Raw genomic sequence first — 19,396 nt, 5'->3', positions numbered from 1 at the left:
CTCTCTCAAATAATCCAGTGTCATTCTGCCAAAATCTGCCAACTTCTTCGAAAGTCAAAATAGGAAAAAAAAAAAAAAATCACCCTTCTGCTTCATCCAACATGACCACTAGCCCAAGTTCACTTACGCTCTCCATCTGCCGCCGGCACTGTATAGAACTTGCCCTCCATGCGATTTTAATCAGAATTAATTGTCTATCCATATTGGGGCAAATGCCAGTTGGCGCCTGTGCCAGGCAGTCGCTGGAGAGAAGTGCGCTTGAGCGGCGGGCCACTGGTACGCCAGGGCCGCGCTCGCAGACCGCGATCCAGTCTTCGTGCCGCGCCTGCTATCCGAACCGCAGTAGCCACGACCCTCCAGTGGCTGTAGCAAAACCCCGCTCCGAACTCCAGGCGTCCAGCCTAACGGGTACAAAGAACCTCGCGGGCTGAGGAAGACCTACCAGGGCCTGGGGGTAGGGGCGCAGAGGTTGAAATAACTCATCTAGCAGAAAACTATCCCAGAGCGCCTTCAGACGACTACTTTGGAGAGCTCATCCCATCCCTTCCACGCACACAAAGGCGCCATCCCGGCCACTTCCCATTCTACAAGGCAGACACCCGGTGACTATCGCTCTTCCACCTAGGGCTCAGTGTCCTGGCTCAGCTCCCTACAACTGCCACGGCTGCAGATCTAACAGCCGTAAGAAGCGGGATGTGAGGAATCCCCGAAAGGTTCCGCGCGCAGGGACTCCTGCAAAGCAGAGGACGTGGGCTTCTAACACATTGAGTATTAGAATACTGAGCAGGGGACCTGTGAAGTCAAGGCTTCTAGAAGGGGCACCTGTTTTTGCTCCGCAGGGCAGATGATCCCTCTCTAACTTAGGTCCCCTTGATTTTCCACCTGAGCCCCAGGTGCGATATAGAGCAGCATCGGACACTGGGCTCGAATCTGCAGGCTTGGGGTCAGAGAGAGGGGTTCCGCTACCAAGAAGCGCGCGCCTCTACTTTCACCCTATGCACCAACTCAGAGTTACATTTCCCATTTTAAATTAAAATTCAAAGAGCGGGCACAGCGGAATCTTCTGGAAAGGGGCGAAGATGAACTCAGGAGGCGGGGGTCGATGTGGAAAGAGCAGACGGATTATTTTTTTTCCTCTTCTGACGAATGAGGAGCGCCCCCAGCTACCCCTCCTCACGGACCCCCGCCCAAGCGCGCATGCGCACTTGGGCAGCGGGCAGATACTTAAGGCGCGGCCACCGCGGTTGCGGCAGTGCGCCCAACAGCGGACTCCGAGAGGCCAGCGGACCTCGGAACCAGCAGCACTCGCTCTCAACCACCCACCCACCAGTCTCGGAACCATGGCGGCAGTGGCGGCAGCGTCGGCTGAATTGCTCATCATCGGCTGGTACATTTTCCGCGTGCTGCTGCAGGTAAGCGTGCTCGGGTTCTGGGTGGGAGAGGGTCCCGATGCGCGTCCCCAGAACCGGCAAGCCCGCGTTGCAGTTGCCGCATCCCAACCCGTCCTGCCCCAACTGCCGCGATCCTCGCCCGCCCAAGTGCCGCGGGCGGCACTGCACGCCCCCGCCCGTTCCCTGCGCCCTCCTCCTTGCGTAGACCCTTCCCAGTGCGCCCGCTCGGGAACAAAGAGTTGGGGCGCGGCGGGCGCCTGCCGCTGATGATCGCCGAGGCTCTTAGCGACCAACGTGGTAAGAAAATCCCGCTACACCAGATTCGACCCCAGGAGGGAGGCGGGGCACTTCTGTTTTGCAAAGAGAGACTTTACCGCTCACATAGTAAAATTTTTCTGCCTTAAAAAAATTGCGCATTGCGGAAAAATTTTCCTTTAGAAAATACAGGATTTGTGGGGGTGGGACAAAAAATAAGTTAGAAAAATACATTTCTCAGGGGAAAAAACCCAGCACTTTGCAAAAGCTACCAATACAACAAATCAGAAAAATTCGCGGGAAAAAATGAATTAGAGAAATCGCGCATTGCAGGAAGAATCAGACAAAAGCACTTGGCAGAAAAAAATACATTAGATAAAAAAACGGACTGCAGAAAAAAATCAGACAAAGGATCTAACAGAAATTATGAATCAATAAAAGCGCTTTGAAGAAAGCAATTAGAGGAAAAGGTTCTTTGCAGAAAAAATAGGAAAAAAGTGCTTCCGAAAAAGGACAGTTCGCTTTATTTAAAAATAGTGAAATTGCTTTGTGTAAAAAGAAATATATCAGAAGAAAGCGCTTTGTACATAAAATCATCTACCCTAAAAGCACCCCTTGGAGGAAGAATTCCCTGCTAAAGGAATCCTTTGCCAAAGGAATCGCATATTTCCTTCAAGGTGTTCCTGGAATGCTGCATTTACTGGGTAGGATTCGCTTTTCGAAATCCTCCAGGGACACAGCCCATTGCGAGAAGTGAGGTATACCTAAGTTGTGGGTCCAATCAGCTTGCGGCCATGCAGCCTTCAGCACAGTTGGAAAAGCTCCAGCTGCCCTGACTCGTGGACAAGCTGCGCCCGCACCCGCCTCTCCTCATTGGACAGGCGGGCGGGGCAGGGGGCGGGGCGGGGGCGGGCCCGGCAGCGCTGCAGACACTGCGGGTGCCCGCCTCTAAGGGCAGGTCCTGGGTCTCTCACTCGCCACAGGTGTTCAGGTACTCCCTGCAGAAGCTGGCATACACGGTGTCGAGAACCGGACGGCACGTGCTGGGAGAGCGCCGCCAGCGGGCCCCCAACTGAGGCTCCAGCCCCCTCCCCTGGGCGGCCGCGTCACCAGGTGCTCCTGTGCCATTCCATCAGCACGGGAGCCAGCGCCGCGCAGGAATGGGGCGTCCCCTGTGCCCTCTCGCCAGAGGAGCACTTGCCAAGGTCAGTGAGGGGCTGGTAGGCCCCCGGAGAAGCAGCACCGACAATGACAACACGAGATCCCTTCCCCATCCCTTTGCACCCCTCCCACTGCGGGTGGCCTAGAGGGAGGAGGGGGGCTCGGGGGGAGCAGACTCCTGAGATCTGGGCACAGGCAACGCATTCAGATCTGGACCAAGTCGGGACAGCGCCATCCCAGCCCCGCAGCCATGGCCATGCCAGCAGGCGGCACCACAGAGATCCAGACAACTACACCAGCCAGCAGAATGAACATTCCAACATCACCAGCCGAAGCCCTGAATCTCGGTGCAGCAGACGAGCAGCAACTCTGTGCCTGTGTGGCAGGACTGGAGGGCAGAGGGTGAGGGGGGAGGGTTAAGAAGCAGAGCAGGGCCCTCGCTGTCCTTTGCCTATGGCATGTGCATTCCAGCCTTGCTGCCTTTGCTCCCTCGATTCCCCTTTCTTCCTCACTGCCACCCCTAAGAAATGTGTCACTCAATTTGGACCTACTGAACAAGAAAACGAATCCCATCTTTATCAAAACACCTTCTCCAAGCCCCCAGCCCCTCACTGATCTTGAATCCCCCAGGTCTCATGCAATTGTGGTCAATATTGTGGTAATCGCTAATTGTAATGATTGTATAAGTGCGCATTAGTTGTCTCCCCGGCTAGATTGTAAGCTCCTGGAGGACAGGGACCGCCTCTACTAAAAATAAAAAAGTACCTCCCCTGTCTCGCACAGTGTCCCAGGACCCTGCGGGGCGGTGGAGGCGCACCAAAAATTTTGTCTCTTGTCACTTCTTGTGGCTTCAACACATACAAGACTGGTCTGGGTGGGCACACTACTTGGGGTGGAGGGAGGCAACAAAATGGGAATGAGCCTTCACACACCCAGTTTCATCTCAACACTGTCCTAATAAAAAGGACCTCACCCCCCACCACCCACAGGAAAAGGGGGAACCATCTTCACTTCTGGTCTCGAAATAAGGGACCACTTATCCCTCCCCAAAGGGGTGGGCTTCACTCATCCTGGGATGGGGGCCTTGGCAAAGATGAGGGGGGAAAAGATGGGAGAAGGGGAAAGGTGGGAGGGGGAAAACAAGGGACGACGCGAAGGGTAGAAGGAGGGGGAAAGGGGGGGAAGTGGGAGGAGGGAAAGGAGGTGGAGGAAAGGTGGGAGGAGGGAAAGGAGGTGGAGGGAAGGTGGGAGGAGGAGTGGAAATGTGGGAGGAGGGAAAGGAGGAGGGAAGGTAGGAGGAGGACGGAAGGTGGGAGGAGAGAAAGGAGGAGGAGTGGAAAGGTGGGAGGAGCCCTAGGTCCCTGAGGGTACTAGGGACCAAGAGGGTAATCAGGAATTCAGAACACAAAGTCTTGGGGATCCATCCCCAAGGAAACAAGCATGGGGTACACAGGTTTGGACACTGCTGGTGTTCTGCTGTTCAGTCAGGTCTGAACTCTGCGACTCTATGGACTGCAGCACGCCACACTTCCCTGGGATAAAAGGTGTGGTGTGGCTCTCCCCTGCCCAGCTCACCCCTTCAGGCCCTATAACCTCTACCAGGACCACGACATGGGCATCCCGCCAGGCCGGCCTAGTCTCCCAGGGCCTCCTCCCCAACCCTCAGGAACCTCTCTCCAGCTCACTTTCCCCATCACTGGGTTCTCTGCTTCTCCCATCCTTAGCCTCCATATTCCTAAGGGTGCTTACCAGGTCCCCGACCCTGGGCTCTCCCCTGCCATCATGCCAGGGTGGGTAGGTGGGTAGGCTGCTCAGCTCCTGACTTCTCTCTCCCACTCCTCAGCGAGTCAGGGCTTCTTTTACGTGGGGTCAGCTGACTGCCCCACCAAGTGGCTCTGCCGCCTGTTCAGCCTTGTCTGTGCTTTATGTGTTCCTGTCACCACACACCTGTTCCCGGGTCAACATCCAGGGAGTGAGCTGGAGGGCCATAAATCTTTCTGCCACTTCCTTAAATCCCTTAGTCACAGCTGTCGCAAGCACTTCTGGAGCACAGAGGACCTCAATCCCTTGAGCCTCATGTTGCCCGCCCCTAATCCAGCCCCTAGCATTTCTCAGGCCAACCACCAGCACCTTCAGAAGCACCTATAACTTGAGTTCAAGGTCAGAGAATTAAGGGGGTGGAGGGTGCAGACCTCAGTTCAGGTAGTAGCCTTGCCATTGGTCAGCCCAGGGAGCTCCTAGTCGTACCTTTAGTTCCCCTCTGTGAAAGACTGCTAAGATCCCAGGGAACCCCAACCTGCTAGAAACATTCTGCCATCAAAGCGGCAATCAGGACTCAACGGGACTGGGGTGGGGATGTACGATCCAAGGCTCGGGCTGGGTGGTTCCAGTCCTTACCACAGCCTGAAGGTTGGGGCAGGTCTCCTCATGCCCCAGGGTGACTCAGCAGTAGGCAATGTCCACACCTCCCTTCTGAAGCCCATATCTTGGCAAGCCTCAAGACTGGGAGTATTCGTGGTTTTCCACACTCAACCGGGAGACCCGTGAACATATTCCAAGACATGTTCTCAATGAAGGGTGCCCCTCCTCGCAGAGCCTTCAAGGGGTGTGCCCCATGGCCCCACTGCCCCAGATGCTCTAGTCTTGGCCCAGGTATAAGGCAGCTGGGCTTAGGGAGACGAGATGAGGCAGCATGGAAGTGTCTGGATGCTCTTGACACAGTAGGCCCCCCTTTAAAAAGGCAGGAGGCTGCTGGCAGCCCCAGGGCTTCCCAGATGATCCTGGCAAAGCCCCACTGCAGGGCTTCCTCCATCCATCCAGCGGCAGGACTTTGAGTGCGGCATGATGAGATGACAGACTTCCCGGCCAGGGCTGCCCTGGTGGGCTGCACTCACACAGGCGGCTTAAACGTGCCATGTCCACTCCCCCCGCCCTTCTGCTCCGCATCAAGCCCTCACGTTATGGGAGGAAACACAGTCCACTGGAGAAGACGGAAGGAATGTGTTCACTTTCCACTCCTGTTCAAGTGCTTAGAAGTCTGGTCCAAACCTAACTTGTTTATAAAATTTTTTTTCCAGAAGCAATACCATTAAAACATTTTATTCTGATAGAAAACAATGGGAGGAGTTAAAAATGACTACAATTTTGAGGCAAAGCCCGTAGTCCACAGCACCCCCCTTTCCTTAAATTTTCTCTACCACCCCCGCTTTGCCCCCACGAGACCAAGGATAGAGCAGATGAGTTATGAAGGAACTGGAATGGCTGAGTGGGACTCCCAACAGCAGGCAAGGCTCTTGGGACAAATGCCCCCAGAGGATGTTAGCCTCTTAGCCTAACCAGCTTCGGTTAAACCCCAAAGGGGTTTAGGTACCCTGACCGTTAAGAGGTGTGGGGTGCTATGTGACACCATTACCTCTCCCTGTGGAATATCTGGATTGCGATGGAAGGACAGGTTTCTTGAGCTTCAGCTGCAGGACAGCAACAGCTTATTACGTGTGGGTTGGAGGTGGGAGCAGGTGTGCTGTAAGCCATTTGCTAGACAACTATTTTCAAACTTGTACCTACTCAGGAGCCAGCACCCTAAAGTGAGATTCTAAATTTGCAGTTAGTTTCACCCCCAGAGATTTAAACGTGCACACACATATAAAACATTAGTCTCACAACAGTCTCTTTTTCCCTGGTGACCTCTGATTTCCTCTATAAGCCCCAGAGACATGCCACCATCTTCTCTGGTTATGGTCCTGCTCAACCTCCCCTCTCCCTCTCTCCCTCCCATGGGGCCCATTCCCCAGCAGGATTCAGATTCCAGAGCATTCCCAGAACAGGAAGTCAGAGAGGCAAGCCACACATGGTCCTTGGTATATCACACGGTGACAGGCTTGAAATGGAATGTATATGCTTCGAAGATAAAGAGAACAACAACAGAAAAACACAACCAAACCCAGACTTCAAGATTCCTCTTTGAAACAACAGATTACAGACAAAAGGTTAAACTGTTATTGGCAGCAATTCTAACAAGACCTGTTTTAGTTATGGAAGTGATCTGGTCACTGGAAACCGACCAGGGCTCCGCAATCTTTCAACAGCTTTGCTTGACATTAATTAGTCTCTGACTTCAAACAAACAAATAAACAAGATCTAACACTTGGCATTAGCACTTAAGCTGGAACTTTTTTGGGGGGTGGGGGGAGGTTCTGGCTTTGGTGTTGCCGTCCAGAAGGCTGAGGGGATGGTGGTACCATGTCAGGCAAGGCAAAGAGAAGCCGTCCCCAAGACACCAGTTCCCTGTAAGGGATAAAACACGATCCATACCTATAAACAGAAAGACCATTTCTTTCCTAGGATACACCCCAGTGTGCCCCAACATTTAGCGTTGCAAAGGGACATGCAGGCCTGGAAGGAAATTAAAGAAGCTGTGGAAGGGGGGAAGGAAAAATCAACTGTCCTCCATCCCCCATTCTTTCCAGGCCATTAGTGTGCCAGGCATTTCATTCCTCCAGCTGCCTTTGAGGGCCACTCCCCATATATATTGTAGGAAAGGGAACGGGTGTCTAGACTTGGTGTAAAGAACCACCCGCGCCCCAAAGCAGAGCGTCAACCTATCACCCCAGACAGCACGGCGGGGACCCGGGGAGGGAGACCCTTTTCTCCCCCCTCTCCTCCATGCCCCTTCCGATTTAAAAAAAAAAAAAAGAGGAAGAAAAAGCAACTGAAGTGGCGGGGACAGAGTGACAGATCTCTCACAAGCCGGGCCCCCTGCCACGGGTCCCGGGGGCTGAAGACACAGTGGTCGCACCCGCAGCCCCGCGCTCCCCGGTTCTGCCTGCCCCTTCCCGGGAGCTGACAGGCGAGCGCTGACCTTGGAGGCCAGAACGAGAACCCAGGAAGGCTGGGGAGCCGCCCTCGGGCCGGGAAGCCGCCCTCGGGCCGGGAAGGTAGTACCCCCCCCCCTCCCCCGCCCCCACAAGGCTCGGCCCGGAGGCCAAACAGCGCGATCACGTGACACCGGACAGGGGCGGCCCCCAGGGTGCGCGGAAGGAAAACCCCAGAGAGGGACCGGACGACGCCTTAAGGTGACCCCGAAGGGACAACATGGCGGCGCGGTCGCATGAGGGCCTCTCATCCCGCCCCCCGGAGGCCGACGCCACGGTACCTGCGAGACCCGCCATAGCGCCGCCGCCACTGCTGTCGCCTTCGCTGCCGCGACCCTCTCCCACCTCAGCTCGCCACCGACGCCGCAGGAAGGCGGGGAGCCGCCCCCTTCGTCTTCTAGTCGAGCCGGTCGAGGACCCCTCCTGGAATCGGGCTGCCTACAGCAGACGCCTGATCCAGCGACCTAAATTCTGGCGGCTCGCCCTGGCCTCATACGCTCCTAACATTTGCATAGATGACCATTTGAAGATTTTTATTAGTGTCCCGAAATCTGCGGGCTCTGGACTGTTCAAATCCGAAGAGTTTTTGATCAGGCGCGTCCTGAACAGCCCCGAGTCACAGCTCCCTTGGTCCCCTCATGCATATGCAGTAGATTGTGACCTTTACCCTCGGGGAGCGGAGTGGGTGTACCCCAGTCTCCGTAGGTGAGCACTTCCACTCTTGGGGATGACCCGTGTTCTGCGGGGAAACCCTTAAGTCGGCCTCCTCCCCGGCCCCTTTACCAAGGCCAGCGGTCAGGAGCGGAAATATTCCGGCTCAGAATTTACGATTTGACTTGAGTCAGGACCTAACTTCCCCTTGTGCTGTACTTTGCTACTTGCCTTGACTCTTCGGTTCCCCAAGTTTGATTGGATACCTACATAACAGGGTTGTTATAGGAATTAAATGACTCAATGTATCCATCTATTAGCTAATTATAACACATTCCTTGAGCACTTACTATGTAAGTGCAGTGCTAAAGGCAAGAGGATAGAATGGAGAGTGACATAGGCGCTGTTTTAACTCAAAACGCTGCCCCGCTAGTGGGGGAAAAATTGGGGTAAGGTGGGAAACTGGTCATCAAATTACTTACGTGTGGAATCTAAGCTATGACACAAATGAACAAATCTACGAAGCCGACGCGCAGACATAGAGAACAGACTTGTGGTTGGGGGGAGGAGGATGGATTTGGAACCTGGGATTAGCAGATGCAACATATAGAATGGATAAATAAGATCTGTATAGCACAGGGAACTGTATTCAGTATTCTATGATAAACCATAATGGAAAGGAATATGAAAAGAACTGTATATATATGTGTATAACTGAGTCACTTTGCTGTACAGCATAAATTACCACAACATTGTAAATCAACTATATGTCAAAATTTTAAAACATCAAAATGATCACTTAATACTTTTAATCAAATCAATATATAATTATGGATGATGGGAAGTGCTGGGGGAGGGGTGAAGAGTGTTATGAAAAATTAATGGAGCCCTAATGTAGGGTGAGGGCTTCCCAGGTGGCTCAGTGGTAAAGAATCTGCCTGCCCATGCAGAAGATGCAAGAGATGCAATCCCTGGATCAGGAAGATCCCTGAGAGGGAGAAGGAAATGGCAACCAGCTCAGGTATTCCTGCTTGGGAAATCCCATGGACTGAGGAGCCTGGTGGGCTGCAGTCCATGGGGTTGCAATTGGACACAAGGAGCAACTGAACAACAACAACAAATGTAGGGTGAAGAGTGAGGGTGGACTCTCCTTGGGAAGCTGGCATTTAGGCTAAAAAACCAAGGATAGTTGAGTTGTTTGGGGCAAGACTGAGAGGGGAAATGTTCTAGGCAGAAAGAACCACTTGTTCTAGATGTTGTGGAGGAGGGAAGGAGCCAGTGAGGGTGAGGAATGAGCAAGTAGGGCAGATAGTGCTACCTAATGAATTTGGATTTTTATCTTGAGAGTAAGGAGAACCGTTTGCATCACGGGAATCATACCAGGTCTGGGTTTCTGAAAGGCCACCCTGGCTTCATGGCTCAGAAAACACTTGCCAGTGGGTGTGGGGAGACCAGGTAGAAGGCTGCTGAAGGTTTCCAGATGCCAACCTGTGACCCTGGCAAGGTCGTGGCTTGGGGAGGTGGAGATGCAAAGAATCTCAGATGGGATGTGGGTGATTGTTGAGGCATCAGTGACGATACCTCCATCTTTGCCTCGGTATGCAGGAATGAAAGAGTGCTTGACTAAGGTAGTAAAGCCTGCAGAAGGCTCAGATTGAGGGGAAAGATCAAGTTTGGCTAAGAAGGCAAGTTTGAAAAGCCTGGGCAATGACTGGATTGAGAAGGTCAATCAGTTCAGTTCAGTATCAGTCGCTCAGTCGTGTCCGACTCTTTGTGACCCCATGAATCGCAGCACGCCAGGCCTCCCTGTCCATCACCAACTCCCGGAGTTCACTCAAACACGTCCATCGAGTCGGTGATGCCATCCAGCCATCTCATCTGTCGCCATGAAATTAAAAGACGCTTACTCCTTGGAAGGAAAGTTATGACCAACCTAGATAGCATATTGAAAAGCAGAGACATTACTTTGCCAACAAAGGTCCATCTAGTCAAGGCTATGTTTTTTCCAGTGGTCATGTATGGATGTGAGAAGGTCAATAGGCTGTTGTATATGAGACTGGGGCTCCGAAGAGGGGTCTGGGCTGGAGACATATTTTGGTAGCATCGACACACAGCACACGCGTCATGGTTCTGGATGAGAGCCTAGAAAACAAAGGTAGATTTAAAAGTAGGCAGAGGAGGAGGAGACAAAAAAGGAGGCTGAGAAGCAGTGACCCGTGGGGTATGAGGAGGACCAGGTGAGCATGGGATTCCAGAGAGAAGGTTTAAGGGCGGAGGGAGTGTTTAGTGGTGCTGTCTGCTGTGGAGGAGGGAAATGGCACCATTCAGTTTGGTTACCAGGGGGACTTATGGACTGTATCCTTTATGATTCTAGTTCCAAACAAAAGACCCTAATTCACTTGGCTTAAAAAAATAAGTACCCCGCCACTCAGTGGTAGATTAATTGAATGGCTTGGCCATGTCCTTACGGATATTCCATCTCTCAGGTCCATTCCAGGTCTGCCCCGCTGTCCTCATGTTGGTTTCATACTCACGGTCATAAAATGGCCACCCCAGATCCTGGAGTCCCATCCACATCAAGGAGATGACCATTCCCCCGGAGGTAAGACTCAAACTAGATGTGACTTCTGTCTTGCTGCCTCTGGACTGAGGGATCTATGTACTCATGCCAGGCGCACCCAATATCCAACACTGGAGGAAAAGAGGAGTCTCACAGTGGAAACTCTTGTTTAGAAAAGAGAAAGGCTAAGCATTGGCAAGGGTGTGGAGCAACCGAAATTCTTGCCCACTGCCTGTGAGAGAGGAAATTGGTACAATCTCTTCAGAATACTGGCAGTTTCTGCTGAATGTAAGCAGACACCTATGCTATGACCTAGAATTTCCACTCCTTGCTTTTCATTCCAAGACAAATGAGTGCTTATTACAAAGAAACTTGTGCAAGGATTTAGAAAAATATTTATTTGGTTGTGCCAGCTCTTAGTTGCGGCACGCGGAAATCTTCTTTGCATCACTCAGGACCCTTCCTTGCAGTGCAGGAACTCTAGTGGTACTTGGACTTCAGTAGTTGCTCTGTGGCACATGGGACTCTTAATTCCACCACCAGGGATGGAGCCCAAATCCCCTGCATTGCAAGGCAGATTCTTAACCGCTGTACTGCCAGGAAAGTCCCTTGTGCAAGGGTTTTCATAGCAGATTTATTCATAGCTCAAAGTGGACATAACCCAGTGTTCATAAACAGAAGAATGGATAAACAAATTATGGCGTGTCCATCCAATGGAATACTATGTTTATATATAAAAAAGCACAAATTGTTGGAAGTCCCCTGGTGCCCTAGTGATTGGGAATCTGGGCTTTTACTGCTGTGGCCTGGGTTCAGTCCCTGGTGGGGGAACTGAAATCCTACAAACCGAGTGGCATAGCATAAGAAAAAAAAAGAACGAATTGCTGACTCATGACCGTATAGATTATAGTCATGTAGAGTATGTGGATTGAAAGAATCCAGACGCAAAACAATACATTATGTATGATTCCATTCACAGGAAGTTCAAGGGCAGGCAAAACTGATCTACGGTTCTAAAAATCAGAATAGTAGTCACCTGGGTCAGAGGAGGGCATAGAGATGGGAGAGGAGCAGGAGGGAATTTTCTGGGGTGCTGGCAAAGGTCCATATCTCAGTCTGGATGGTGATGATGTGGGCTATATTCAGCAAGCTATATCTTAAGATTAGAGGATTTTACGTACTTCATGTATGTTATATCCCAAGAAAAAGAAAAGATATTCAGAAGGAGGAGGAGGTCCTGCCATCCACGGTGTGCAACGTGTGCAGCTGAGCAAGAATCAGAACATGCATTTTTGGAGGAATGTCACCCTCCAGCGACCCTCTGGGTGTTGACAAGGTCCCAGGAGCAAACCTTCTCCCCCTCAGGGCCCAGAAAACAGGTGAAGGTGAGGCAGGGCCTCTAATTCATAAGGAACTGACTTCTCTTCCCTTTTCCCACAGGACAGCTGCACCCATCCCCGTCCCGCCCAGCTCCGTTCCAGGTAGCAGAAATGACACCAGAGCTGACTTGAGGGACCTGGAAGGTCTTTTTGCCCTCAAATTTTGCTCAAAAGAGCCAGTCTGCCCCCTCCCCCAGATACCCAGACTCACCTGTGACTCCCACCCTCTCCTGCTTCACGCCTCCCACATCTTGTCCATTCCTTCACAGTCTCCCCTCAGGCCTTTCCTGGCCTCACTAGCAAAGCCTTGGTCCAGACCACCTCTCTTTCCTTGACACTGACTGGCCTCCTAGCAGTTGTCCCTCCCCACCCGCCCCCCGACTTCCCATCTCACCCAGAATCCGCATTCCCCACACAGCAGCCAGGATGACCCTTCTAAGATGGCCTTGTCACTGGTCCTCTTGAGGGGGTGGCCCCCTCTACCCGCCACCACATCTTCACCTGTCAGTAGCCTCTCCAGTGTCAAAGCCCCAGGTCAAGCCACGAAGCCTTTGCATTCAGTCAGCAAACATTTATTGAGCACCTAAAATGTGGCCCAGTCCTGTGCTAGGCATGGAGGATGGAGAAATGAGGAGACAAACGCCCTATGTACACAGTCCAGGGAGGTGGGTGGTTATGCAACGCCCATCTGTGCGCACTTCCTGCATCTGTTAACTCTCACTTGGCTGCAGCTGCTTGAGGGCAGGGCTCGTTTTGAGGTCACTTCTTGGCCTCAGAGCCCAGGATAGGGCCTGGCAGGAAGGAGGAGGCAGTAACTGGTGAATGAATGGATGGATGGATGAAAAGCCAGGAAAATCTCTGCCCTTTCTCATTTTCCTCCAAGCCTCTGATTTAGCTGGTAACCAGGTCCACGGAAGTTGGTTGGAACTGGATGGCAAATCTGGAGCTAAATGATAACGAATCAGCAAAAGGTTGTTATTTATAGCACAAGCTTTGGGGAACTGATAAGACCTACTTTCCTATATCATCATTCCACATGACAACTGTGTTTTTTGCAGATCAACATTATTTCCTTATCAAGACAGAAAAGTCAGGAAATTTAACTGGAAGAGAACAATAGTTATTTGCTAAATCACCAAAGAAGCTATGTGATATCAAAAGATTTAAAATGTAATAAGATGCAAATATATATGAAAACAGAAACAGACTCACAGATGTTGAGAACAAACTCGTGGTTATCAATAAGGAGAGGGAAGAAAGGAGGGGCAAGATAATGATAAGAGATTATAAGACACAAACTACTATGTATAAAAATAAGCAACAAGAGTATATTGTACAGCATGGAGAAATACAGTCATTATTTTGCAATAAACTTAAATGGAATATAATCTATAAAAAGGTTGACTCATTATGCTGCACACCTGAAACTAATATTGTAAATCAACTATACTCTAATTTTAAAAATGTAATAAGAAACACTGTTACCAAACAGTGAGCTCTACGGTAGCACAGATCGCAGCCAGAATGCCGGGGTTTTAGTCCCACTCTGCATTCATTGGCTGTGTGACTGAACAAGTGACTTAACCTCTCTGTGCCTCGCGTTTCCCATGGGTATAATGAGGAAAACCTGAGACTCTGTCCCATGTGTTTGTTCCTGAGAATTCAAGAAGTTCATGCTTAGAATAGCTCTTTTTCTGTTAAGTGAAGTATGTGAAGTGAAAGTCGCTCAGTCATGTCTTTGCGACCCCGTGGACTATACAGTCCATGGAATTCTCCAGGCCAGAATACTGGAGTGGGTAGCCTTTCCCTTCTCCAGGGGATCTTCCCAACCCAGGGAAGTCTCGTGCATTGCAAGTAGATTCTTCACCAGCTGAGCCACAGGGAAGCCCCTTTTTCTGTTAACAGTGTCACAAAGTTAGCACTCAGAGCTACCTATTAGTACAAATGGAGTCCCTTGTTCAGCAAGGAGATCAAACCAGTCAATCCTAAAGGAAAACAACCCTGAATACTCGTTGGAAGGACTGTTGCTGAAGTTCCAATACTTTGGCCACCTGATGCAAAGAACCAACTCACTGGAAAAGACCCTGATGTTGGGAAAGACTGAAGGCAATAGGAGAAAGGGGAGGCAGAAGATGGGATAGATAGCATCACTGGCTCAGTGGACATGAATCTGAGCAAACTGTGGGAGATAGTGAAGGACAGGGGAGCCTGGTATTCTGCAGTCCAGGGGGTCACAAACAGCTGGACACGACTTTGTGACTGAACAGCAACAAATGGACAGAACAGGCTATTCCTTGGGCTGGATGAGCTGTGGAACCTTGGTGGGGAGGGCGCCTCCCAACCATGGCCCTTAAATTTGCCATCCTCAAGGAGGCAGGACAAGTGGAGTCAAGTCCCAGACCTGCTATCATGGCCTTGAGAAGTTCCTGCCCAAGCTGTCTTCCGTCCCTCCCAGGTCCTTTGGTTCCAGACTTCAGTTCAGTTCAGTTGCTCAGTTGTGTCTGACTCTTTGCGACCCCATGAATCGCAGCACGCCAGGCCTCCCTGTCCATCACCATCTCCCGGAGTTCACTCAGACTCACGTCCGTCGAGTCTGTGATGCCATCCAGCCATCTCATCCTCAGTCGTCCCCTTCTCCTCCTGCCCCCAATCCCTCCCAGCATCACAGTCTTTTCCAATGAGTCAACTCTTCTCATGAGGTGGCCAAAGTACTGGAGCTTCAGCTTTAGCGTCACTCCTTCCAAAGAAATCCCAGGGTTGATCTCCTTCAGAATGGACTGGTTGGATCTCCTTGCAGTCCAAGGGACTCTCAAGAGTCTTCTCCAACACCACAGTTCAAAAGCATCAATTCTTCGGCGCTCAGCCTTCTTCACAGTCCAACTCTCACATCCATACATGACCACTGGAAAAACCATAGCCTTGACTAGACGGACCTTAGTCAGCAAAGTAATGTCTCTGCTTTTGAATATACTATCTAGGTTGGTCATAACTTTTCTTCCAAGGAGTAAGCATCTTATCTTTTAATTTCATGGCTGCAGTCACCATCTGCAGTGATTTTGGAGCCCCCAAAAATAAAGTCTGACACTGTTTCTACTGTTTCCCCATCTATTTCCCATGAAGTGATGGGACCAGATGCCATGATCTTCGTTTTCTGAATGTTGAGCTTTAAGCCAACTTTTTCGCTCTCCTCTTTCACTTTCATCAAGAGGCTTTTTAGTTCCTCTTCACTTTCTGCCATAAGGGTGGTGTCATCTGCATATCTGAGGTGATTGATATTTCTCCCGGCAATCTTGATTCCAGCTTGCGTTTCTTCCAGTCCAGTATTTCTCATGATGTACTCTGCATATAAGTTAAATAAGCAGGGTGACAATATACAGCCCTGATGTACTCCTTTTCCTATTTGGAACCAGTCTGTTGTTCCATGTCTAGTTCTAACTGATGCTTCCTGACCTGCATTCAGATTTCTCAAGAGGCAGGTCAGGTGGTCTGGTATTCCCATCTCTTGAAGAATTTTCCACAGTTTATTGTGATCCACACAGTCAAAGGCTTTGGCATAGTCAATAAAGCAGAAATAGATGTTTTTCTGGAACTCTCTTGCTTTTTCCATCATCCAGTGGATGTTGGCAATTTGATCTCTGGTTCCTCTGCCTTTTCTAAAACCAGCTTGAACATCAGGGAGTTCATGGTTCACGTATTGCTGAAGCGTGGCTTGGAGAATTTTGAGCATTACTTTACTAGCATATGAGATGAGTGCTATTGTGCGGTAGTTTGAGCATTCTTTTGCATTGCCTTTCTTTGGAATTGGAATGAAAACTGACCTTTTCCAGTCCTGTGGCCACTGCTGAGTTTTCCAAATTTGCTGGCATATTGAGTGCAGCACTTTCACAGCATCATCTTTCAGGATTTGAAACAGCTCAACTGGAATTTCATCACCTCCACTAGCTTTGTTTGTAGTGATGCTTTCTAAGGCCCACTTGACTTCACATTCCAAGATGTCTGGCTCTAGATTAGTGATCATATCATCATGATTATCTTGGTCGTGAAGATCTTTTTTGTACAGTTCTTCCTTGTATTCTTGCCACCTCTTCTTAATATCTTCTGCTTCTGTTAGGTCCATACCATTTCTGTCCTTTATCAAGCCCATCTTTGCATGAAATGTTCCCTTGGTATCTCTAATTTTCTTGAAGAGATCTCTAGTCTTTCCCATTCTGTTGTTTTCCTCTATTTCTTTGCATTGATCACTGAAGAAGGCTTTCTTATCTCTTCTTGCTATTCTTTGGAACTCTGCATTCAGATGCTTATATCTTTCCTTTTCTCCTTTGCTTTTCGCCTCTCTTCTTTTCACAGCTATTTGTAAGGCCTCCCCAGAGAGCCATTTTGCTTTTTTGCATTTCTTTTCCATGGGGATGGTCTTGATCCCTGTCTCCTGTACAATGTCACGAACCTCTGTCCATAGTTCATCAGGCACTCTGTCTATCAGATCTAGGCCCTTGAATCTATTTCTCATTTCCACTGTATAATCATAAGGGATTTGATTTAGGTCATACCTGAATGGTCTAGCGATTTTCCCTACTTTCTTCAATTTGAGTTTGAATTTGGCAATAAGGAGTTCATGATCTGAGCCACAGTCAGCTCCTGGTCTTGTTTTTGTTGACTGTATAGAGCTTCTCCATCTTTGGCTGCAAAGAATATAATCAATCTGATTTCAGTGTTGACCATCTGGTGATGTCCATGTGTAGAGTCTTCTCTTGTGTTGTTGGAAGAGGGTGTTTGCTATGACCAGTGCATTTTCTTGGCAAAACTCTATTAGTCTTTGCCCTGCTTCATTCCACATTCCAAGGCCAAATTTGCCTGTTACTCCAGGTGTTTCTTGACTTCCTACTTTTGCATTCCAGTCCCCTATAATGAAAAGGACATCTTTTTTGGGTGTTAGTTCTAAAAGGTCTTGTAGGTCTTCATAAAACCGTTCAACTTTAGTTTCTTCAGCGTTACTGGTTGGGGCATAGACTTGGATTACTGTGATATTGAATGGTTTGCCTTGGAGACGAACAGAGATCATTCTGTCGTTTTTGAGATTGCATCCAAGTACTGCATTGTCGGACTCTTTTGTTGACCATGATGGCTACTCCATTTCTTCTGAGGGATTCTTGCCCACAGTAGTGTATATAACGGTCATCTGAGTTAAATTCACCCATTCCAGTCCATTTTAGTTCACTGATTCCTAGAATGTCAACGTTCAGGGCTTCCAGACTTCAGGGCTTCCACATTTGGAACTTATGGCTGTTTTAGCCTAGTCTGTGGCATCATCTAGTGGTAATATGGGGAAATGCCTGACATTCTTAACAAATTGTCTTCAACTTATTATTAACTGTACGAATAATACAGTTAACAATATTAACTGTATGAACAATACCTGTTACATTCTTCACCAGTAATGGTTAGGTATTCCCTATGCTAGACACTGAGTGTTACATGAGTTGTGTTAGTTAATTTTCAATGTAATTCTATAAGAAGAAAATTGTTATTACCTTTATTTTACAGAAGAGGAAAGGAAGATTCAGGAAGATGAAGCCACGAAGTTGCCTAAGGCTACACAGCTGTAGATGACAGAACAGGAGTTGAATCCAGGCCATATGGACCTGAAGTTTGCATTTTTAACTCCTCTATGTCAGACCTCTGAATGAATGCTGAGAAAACATGAAAAATCATATTCCTGCCTCATGCAGAACATAATTATAATTCATAGCTATTTTAGGGACAATAAATGAAGCTTAGACTTTCATGCTTGAATAAGCTGTAACGTGTCTCCCTAATATTCCTTGGAGAATTTAGGACCGAGGGGGCCTTTCCTTCCCAGGTGACCAAGTCAATCCCAGAAGATAATGGGATCCTGACAAAGACTCCTAAGGCCTAGATTGCAGAATCCCAGTTGTAATCCATTCATTCAACCCTACAACAAACACTTACTGAGTTCCTAGTGTAAGCCAGGCATCACGCTAGGCTGTAGGGATACTGTGGTGAACAGGAATGAAAAAGCCCTGACTTCACTGAGCTCACAGTCTGATGGTGGAGAGGCCAGACATGGAGATTACAAGCTGTCACAGTGTGAAGGAGAAGAATCAAGAACAAGCGGACCTAAGGTCCCTTTAGTGTGGGGGAGGCCAAGGAAGGCTTCCCGAATGTGGTGACATCTAACTGGATTCCTGAGGATGAGAAAGGATTATGAATACGGGTGACAGTATTCTAGGAAAAGAAAATACAATTTGAGACAGCCCAAAGGTGAGAGATCAGGACTGGTCTAGAGAACACAGACAGGTCAGTGTGGCTGGATCTGTGAGGGTGAAAAGAGATTGACCTGGTCATGGTCGTATCACACAAGGTCTTAAAGGAATTTGGATTTTATCCTAAGACAATGGAGAGGCTTTGAAAGGCTTTAAGCAGAATACCTGTATCTTTAAAAGATCACTCTAGGTGAAGTGAATAGATTGGAGAACCAGAGAGGTTGTGGGGAGGTGGTAGGGAGGCCGGGCAGATGTCTAGGTGGTGATGGTGGCTTCGTGGAGGGTGGAGGCAATGGTGATGCAGGGAAGTGGGCTAGTTTGTTTCTTTGGAGGCAAGGCTGTTAGAATTTGCTGGTTGCTTAAAATGTGAAGAGATAAAGAAGGGAATTGAGGAAGATTCTTGGGATTTGTGCTTGAAAATGGATGGATTTACTGAAATGGGTAAGACTGAGGGAATAGCAGGCTTAAGGAGACTATATTGGGTTCAGATATACCCCCAGAGGGTAGAGATTTGTTGTTGTTTTGTCTGTCTCAGGTTATGCTCCATGATTGCCCCAGACACAGGGATGGGAGGAGGTAATAGGTGCCAGAAGTACTGCTGAGAGAGACCACGTTAGGTCTGCGTGTTTAGGATCATGCCATCGACTCCCTCTGAAGAATCAACATGAGGAGAAAAGGAAATCGGAAGCCTTTCAATACTTAGTTGCACACAAGAATACTCTTTTGACTTTCGTTGGAGAAGCCAGATGGACCCACATGTCCATTAACACGGGAACTGGCCAGTGAGTCCATCGAGGTGAGGATTTGAGGCTCACGTTGATTTGACTCTGGGAAAAGAGTGCAGACT

General features: G+C 49.4%; 2 protein-coding genes across 9 annotated transcripts in view; one reads left to right on the top strand and one right to left on the bottom strand.

Moving 5' to 3' along the window:
- The window catches only part of LOC120868631 (BLCAP apoptosis inducing factor), a 35,683-nt gene extending 22,767 nt beyond the window's left edge, over positions 1 to 12,916 (bottom strand). The window contains exons 1-4 of one of the 7 annotated variants that reach the window (XR_005722272.1): positions 12,663 to 12,895; positions 7,960 to 10,471; positions 4,557 to 7,091; positions 128 to 448 (exon numbers count right to left, since the gene is read on the bottom strand). The gene's annotated coding sequence lies outside the window, so the exon portion shown is untranslated. Of the gene's footprint in view, positions 1 to 127; positions 449 to 4,556; positions 7,092 to 7,959; positions 10,472 to 12,662 lie in introns of those variants that run through there. The other 6 variants (XR_005722271.1, XR_005722269.1, XR_005722268.1 and 3 more) reach the window with 6 other exon arrangements.
- On the top strand, positions 942 to 3,630 carry NNAT (neuronatin). Of its 2 annotated transcripts, XM_040247340.1 has the most exons (3): positions 1,221 to 1,412; positions 2,324 to 2,404; positions 2,630 to 3,630. In XM_040247340.1, the coding sequence occupies exons 1-3, from the start codon at positions 1,341 to 1,343 to the stop codon at positions 2,720 to 2,722; spliced, it is 246 nt and encodes an 81-aa protein (XP_040103274.1). In that variant the 5' UTR covers positions 1,221 to 1,340; the 3' UTR covers positions 2,723 to 3,630. The 2 variants fall into 2 exon arrangements, with proteins under 2 accessions (XP_040103273.1, XP_040103274.1); XM_040247339.1 differs by lacking the exon at positions 2,324 to 2,404 and having other exon boundaries at positions 942 to 1,412.
- Positions 12,917 to 19,396: the final 6,480 nt, after the last annotated feature.

Source organism: Oryx dammah, unplaced genomic scaffold, assembly GCF_014754425.2.
Source record: "Oryx dammah isolate SB20612 unplaced genomic scaffold, SCBI_Odam_1.1 HiC_scaffold_10, whole genome shotgun sequence".
In the NCBI taxonomy this organism is placed as follows: Eukaryota; Metazoa; Chordata; class Mammalia; order Artiodactyla; family Bovidae; genus Oryx; species Oryx dammah.
This window is presented reverse-complemented; position numbering and strand designations above follow the sequence as displayed.

What these genes read in the sequence shown, in the direction of transcription:
- NNAT (XM_040247339.1), top strand. Translation starts at nt 1,080, where the DNA reads ATGAACTCAGGAGGCGGGGGTCGATGTGGAAAGAGCAGACGGATTATT. An exon ending in TTTTCCGCGTGCTGCTGCAG is followed by an intron (nt 1,413 to 2,629) that starts GTAAGCGTGCTC and finishes CACTCGCCACAG; the next exon opens with GTGTTCAGGTACTCCCTGCA.